Source organism: Miscanthus floridulus, chromosome 13 (assembly GCF_019320115.1).
Source record: "Miscanthus floridulus cultivar M001 chromosome 13, ASM1932011v1, whole genome shotgun sequence".
Lineage (NCBI taxonomy): Eukaryota > Viridiplantae > Streptophyta > Magnoliopsida > Poales > Poaceae > Miscanthus > Miscanthus floridulus.
The window spans coordinates 12750872-12757294 of record NC_089592.1 but is presented as its reverse complement, the minus strand read 5'-3'; the positions used below and the strand labels follow the sequence as shown (position 1 = coordinate 12757294).

At 52.7% G+C, this 6423-nt stretch overlaps 1 protein-coding gene across 1 annotated transcript; it reads right to left on the bottom strand.

Annotated features, from left to right (window-relative positions):
* Nucleotides 1-2520: 2520 nt before the first annotated feature.
* On the bottom strand, nt 2521-4401 carry LOC136501529 (tryptophan decarboxylase 1-like). The gene has a single exon (XM_066497054.1). It carries the CDS (start codon nt 4263-4265, stop codon nt 2721-2723), a length of 1545 nt encoding a protein of 514 aa, XP_066353151.1. The 5' UTR covers nt 4266-4401; the 3' UTR covers nt 2521-2720.
* Between the last annotated feature and the right edge of the window lie 2022 nt (nt 4402-6423).

Sequence of the window (6423 nt, the reverse complement as noted above, 5' to 3'; positions counted from 1 at the left end):
CGAAGGCCGACAACGACAACGGCACGAAGGCCCTCATATCGACATACAGCACGAAGGCCCACACAACCACATACGACACGAAGGCCAATTACGAGAGTTTTACCTAGTGTTGCGGCGGAGTCGGGCGTCGTGGTGCGAGGTTCAGTTTCTTCTCCGACGAGGTTGAGGGTGACAGAGTACTCCTCTCCCCCTTCCCTTCTCTCTTCTCCGCTTCTCCTCCTCCTCTCCTTCCTCTTCTTCTCCTTCTCCTCTCCTTTTCCTCTTCTTCTCCTTCTCTTCCCCTTCCTCCTTCTCCTCTTTTCCTTCTCTTCTTCCTCCTAATTCACCTCTGCCTCCTCCCCTCCAACACCAGCAGGCGACCATGCCGAGCTGAGGGCTGGCCTTGGGGTGGCGGTGGGGACGGGGCGGCCGGGTGCAGGGGGCCGCCGGTGGGGCCGGTGCGGGGGCAGGAGGGCCGGCACGGGGGATGAGGGTCGGCCGGGTGCGGGGCGGCCGCCAGTGGAGCCGGGGCCGCTGGGCACAGGGGGCCGCCGGTGGTGGCCGGCGCGGGGGGAGGAGGGCCGGCCGCCGGTGGAGCCGTGGCGGCCGGGCGCAGCTACAGGGGGGCGCCGGCGGTGGTGGCTGGGGTGGAAGAGGGGGGCCGCCGTGGAGCGCGGGGCGGCCGCTGGTGGGAGTTGAGGTCGGGGGAGGGGCGGCCAGGCGCAGGGCGGCGCGGAGGCGGGGCGGGCGGGCTGCGAGGTGAGCGGCGGCGGGGGTGCGGAACCGAGCGCGGGCGCTGGCCGGAGGGAAAAAGATATGGATTTTGGGGATTTTGGGCCTACCCCGGTTTTTTAGGTTTTGGGCCTTTGCCGAAGGCCCAGATCCAGGGCCCTCGGCAAAGATATTTTTATTTTTTTTAAAAAAAATCTTTGCCGAGTGCCCCTGGCTCAGCACTCGGCAAAGACAGTCTTTGCCAAGTGCCAAGCTGGCACTCGGTAAATTTTCAATATTTTTTTTTGTTTTTTTGACCCTAATTTTTTTGTTGGGCCGCCTACATTGTTTACAATTTCATGTTCAAATTTGGTGTTTTTTCTAGTTTTTTTATATTTGGTTGATTAATTTGATTATGTTGAATTTTAATATATAATTCAAATTTGAACTGCAAGTGCATGGAATATTGTAATCTAGTGCTTCAAAAAATGTTATTCATGGTATTTGGTGTATGTTGAGTCTTTATCCACGAACTCGCATCAAATTTCGCGCATCTTCTTCACGTAACATGACGAGCCACTTACCGGAAAAGTGTTTTAAAATTATATAAAGTCCATACGAAGTCCGAAAATCACGAAACTTGTCGAGGTGTCATGTTATCGCATGTGTAGGCTGTGGTAAAAAATTGAGAATGTTTCAAGCAAGTTGCGACGTCAGATGCATAAAACCCAGACAAGTTTTTATGCATCTGACGTCGCAACTTGATCGAAACATTCTCAATTTTTTACCACAGCCTACACATGCGATAACATGACACCTTGACAAGTTTCATGATTTTCGGACTTCGTATGGACTTTATATAATTTTAAAACACTTTTTCTGGCAAGTGGCTCATCATGTTACGTGAAGAAGATGCGCGAAATTTGATGCGAGTTCGTGGATAGAGACTCAACATACACCAAATACCATGAATAACATTTTTCGAAGCACTAGATTGCAATATTCCATGCACTTGCAGTTCAAATTTGAATTATATATAAAAATTCAACATAATCAAATTAATCAACCAAATATAACAAAAAAACTAGAAAAAACACCAAATTTGAACATAAAGTTGTAAACAATGTAGGCGGGCCCAACAAAAAATTTGGGGTCAAAAAAACAAAAAAAAAATTGAAAATTTGCCGAGTGCCAGCTTGGCACTCGGCAAAGACTGTCTTTGCCAAGTGCTGGGCTAGGGGCACTCGGCAAAGAATTTTTGTTAAAAAAAATAAAAAACAGTTAAAAAGTCTTTGCCGAGGGCCTAACGGTGACGCCCTCGGCAAAGATTGACGGCAGGGGATGGACGTCGTGTCAGGCGGTGTTGCCAAGGGCCGGCCCTATACCGAGGGCTTAGCTCTCGGCAAAGAATTATTGTTGCCGTGTGCTTCTCTTTGCCGAGGGCTGTTCTTTGCCGAGGGCCAGGCCCTCGGCAAAGACTCTTTGCCGAGTGCCCGAACATTTTCCCTCGGTAAATCCTCAGGCCCTCGGCAAAGATGCTCTGTCCGATAGTGATGCTCGTCTCGCCCAACCACTTCCTTTCCACTGCTCGGTCGGCAGCGCCACCACCGCTGGGCTAGCCTTCTTCCTTGATAGTCCCTTTAATCGACTCAGATCAGGCTCTTAATCCCTGAACCCTAATCATAACCTTGCCAGAGTTTCCTCCAGAGTTAGGAAAGAAGACCACATGGAATCCTCGGATTGGGTAGAAAAATTCGAGTCACCGTGTTCTTCAAGAAAGTGGTCACTTATTCATGGTATCATCCTAGACGTAGGACAAAGAAATTAAAAGCCAGCTTCATATATTATATAGTCCATATATAAAATACATGGCAGTTATATATACTAGCTCGTCGTCCAACATACATATATTTCTTTCATATACAGGCATAACGACGAAAGGTTTTATTCGGCGCTACCTTTCGATTGGCATAACAATATTGATTAATCCAACAAAAATAAATAAGAATAATAATCAATTTTAATAATCTCTACATCTCTTCCTCCATGATCTCAGTGGTCGTCTTCTTGATGAGCTCCCACGCGCTTCGCACGTGCCTCTCCTCCTGCAGCGACGACCCCACCGCGAACCGCAGCACGAACTTGCCGGCGACCGCCGTGTGCGCCAGGTACGCCTTCCCGGTCCTGTTCAGCCGCTCCATGAGCTCACGGTTGACCTCCTCTGCGTCCTCCTCCGTCATGGCACCCTGTGGCCTGATCCTGAAACACACGAGCGCGAAGTTCCTCGGCACGACGACCTCGAACCTGTCGTCGGCGCGCACGGCGTCCTCGAACATCTTGGCCATGGCAACGTCGCTGCGGATGTGCTCCTGGAGCTTGGCGGAGCCGTAGGTGCGCATGACCATCCAGAGCTTGAGCCCTCGGAAGCGGCGGCCGACGCCGACCTGCATGTCCTTGAGGTCGGTGACGTTGCCGGACTCGCTGGCGTCGTTCTTGAGGTACTCCGGGTTGGTCTCCAGCGAGTCAGTGAGGCGGTGCGTGTCGCGCACCCACAGGCACGTGCAGTCCAGGCACGTCATGAGCCACTTGTGCGGGCTCATGCTGATGGAGTCGACGCGCTCGACGCCGTCCAGGTGGTGGCGGAACTCCGGGCAGATGCACGCGCTTCCAGCGTAGGCCGCGTCGATGTGGACCCAGGCGTTGAACATGGCGGCGACATCGGCGATGGCTCTGACAGGGTCTACGGCGTTGGTCGAGGTGGTGCCGACGGTGGCGCAGATATAGGTGGGCACGAGGCCGTCGTCGACGTCGGCCTGCATGATCTCGAGCAGCCTCGCCGGGTCGAGTGCGTAGTCCGTCTCCGGGCCGGTGGGGATGGAGCGGATGTTGGCAGGGTCGAATCCAGCGAGACGGCACGCCTTGAAGAAGGTGGAGTGCGTCTGGTCAGCGGCGTACACGGCGAGCCTGGTGATCCCAGCGACGCCAACGGAACCAGCCCGGCGCAGGGCGGCGTCACGCGCGGAGACGAGCGTGACGAGCATGGCCTCGCTGGTCGTGCCGAGGATGACACCACCACCAGACCCGCGTCCCGCGGCCGCGGTGCGGTTCATGAAGGTGGGTGGCAGGCGGAGGAGCTGCGCGAGCCAGTCGAGCGCGAGGACCTCCATCTCGGTGGCGGCGGGGCTGGCCTGCCACGTGAATCCGACGGTGTTCATGGCGGAGGCGACGAGCTCGCCCGCGATGGCAGCGGCGCTGTTGGTGGAAGGGAAGAAGGCGAAGAAGTTTGGGCTGGCCCAGTGGGTCATCCCCGGGACGACGGCGTCGCGGACCTCCTTTAGGGCAATGTCGAAGGGCGCGGAGGAGGTGGGCGGCACGGACTGCAGCAGGCGGCGCAGGTAGCCTGGTTCGACGCCTGGCAGCACGGGAAGGGACTCCACGGACTTGTAGTAGTCGTAGATGAAGTCCACGGACTTGTGCAGGTAGGAGCGCACGTCGTCGGCGTTGAGCGGCTGGAAGGCGCCGCTGCCGTTGATGTCGCCGAAGGCGGCGGCAGGGGTGGTGTCAAGGCTGCCCATTTCGGTCAGTTGATTGAGTAGTGATGATCCTTGGTGCGTCGATCACTGTATTGTGTCTTGTGAGCAAGAATGAAGAAGCAGCTAGCTGCGGTGGTAGCTCCAATGGCGAGGAGGACTAGCTCGCGATCGCTTGGGCGTGCTGGAAGGTGTGTGTGGTGTGGTGTCATGGGGTGGTTGGTTTATATAGGCAGCAGGGTTGGTGGAGCCGTGGAGGAGCGAGAGGCCGGCCGACGACGACGACGAGGCATGGGAAGCGGCGTGGCGAGTTGGGCGTTTAACGAGGGGGAGGAAAGACGCGGGGTAGGTAAAATAGGCTGGTCGTGCTAGTAGTACGTTGCGGCACACTCGTTCTTGCACGCGGCGGCGTTGTCTTCGTCGTCGCCGTCGCCATCCGGTGTTTCGTGTCGCACCGTGTCGCCGTGGCATCACGTTGCCCGCCCGCGCGGGTGGTCGCGGCCACGTACCCGCATGTATCCTGGTCCTGGGACGAAACCCAGCCGTTAAAGGACACGAGAGAGAGAGACAAACACGTAGTATGCATGGCCGCCCTGGTTGCAAGGTAGGGTCTTGTTTGATGCATGTGTATTCGCTTTAATCTATATATATTGAAGTAGAATGGAATGAAACTTAGTTTAATTCCACTTCAATCCACTTCAACACATATCGATTGAGGCTCGTACTTGTAATTCTATAATGTTGTTTTTTTTCCCGTCTAATAAAAATCTGACAAAAACCTTTGCCGTCTTTCAAAAAAAACATATGGATCAAGATAAATACATGCGCATCCAAACAAGTAGGGTGGCGATCCATTGCTCAGTTTACCCAAGTTAGCGACCAAAAGCTTAAGTTTTATACTAGTATAAAGACCATCTGTGTGTATCTAAGGTATGTGTCCGTCATGTAATTTTGTCTTTTCAATTGGTTGATGAATTGTACAGAGCAATTTTCCATTTAATTCGATCCTAATGTTCCAGGTACCTAGTTGCTAAGGTATCATGGCATATTAATTCCAACCAAGATACCCAGCTCATTATTATTGACACGAGCGGGTTCAGATGACCACGCAAATACGTCCCACTAAATATGGTTGGGCCAAGTCCAAAAACCTGAACTAGCTCTGTTTGGCATAACCGTAGAGTTCCGTTAAAAGTCTGTGGAACTTGAGTGAATAGTTGGACAAAGGACATGCTAAGTACTAGGAATGCCATTTGCAGATATAACATAAAGTTTGGGAACTAAAAACTGAAACAAAAATGCACTAACATTGTTCACTTATATGGATCAGAAATCTTGTGCATTCAGATGCCAGCATGGTACAACCTGTGGGGGCAAGGTAGATGTGATTAATTCCATTCACAGGTATAGAACAGACATTTGATCCTCGGCCAAAATGGGCTCTAGTCCCAGAATTTTTTGTGCCCGGGACTAGAGATACCTTTAGTCCTGGTTGGTGGCTCCAACCGGGACTAAAGGTCCCTGCCCAACAGCTACTGCGCCAGACAGAGGTGGCAGGGACCTTTAGTCCCGGTTGAAGATACCAACCGGGACTAAAGGTATACTTTTACTCCCAGTTGGTGGCTCCAACCGGGAGTAAAGGTCTACTCCCGGGCCGTGGTTGCGCCCGGGGTTGGAAAGTTACCTTTAGTCCCGGTTGGAGCCACCAACCGGGACTAAAGGTCCCCCCTTTATATCCTGGCCGTCTCCTTCCTCCCCGAGCCCGAGCTCAGCACATTTTGAAGCTCACTGCAGTAGTGTTCTTGCTTCCTCCCTCCCTCCATTGTTCCTCCATCCATTCTTCAATTCCTCCGTCGATTTCTTCGATTTCTCTGTCGATTCTTCAGTTGGAAAGGTTACCAATCTCATACTCTCATTTTTCACCATTGTCTTATCTCATTTTGTTCACTATATATATATGGTTCTTTATTGTGGTTTTTTTCATTTGTGAGCAATTTGAGCTCAAAATCACTTCAAGCTTGCATATTTACATGAAAGAAGGTTAAAGTAGCTAGTTGAACTTGCGGACCGTGTTCATCTCGGCGACCATGTTCTCTGCCGAGCGGTAACGGACGTCACGGAGGAGCTTTGATTCTACGAGGGAGAGCGGCAACGGTCGTGGAAGACCGTGTTCCCTTCCTCGTAGAATCGGAGCACTTCCGTG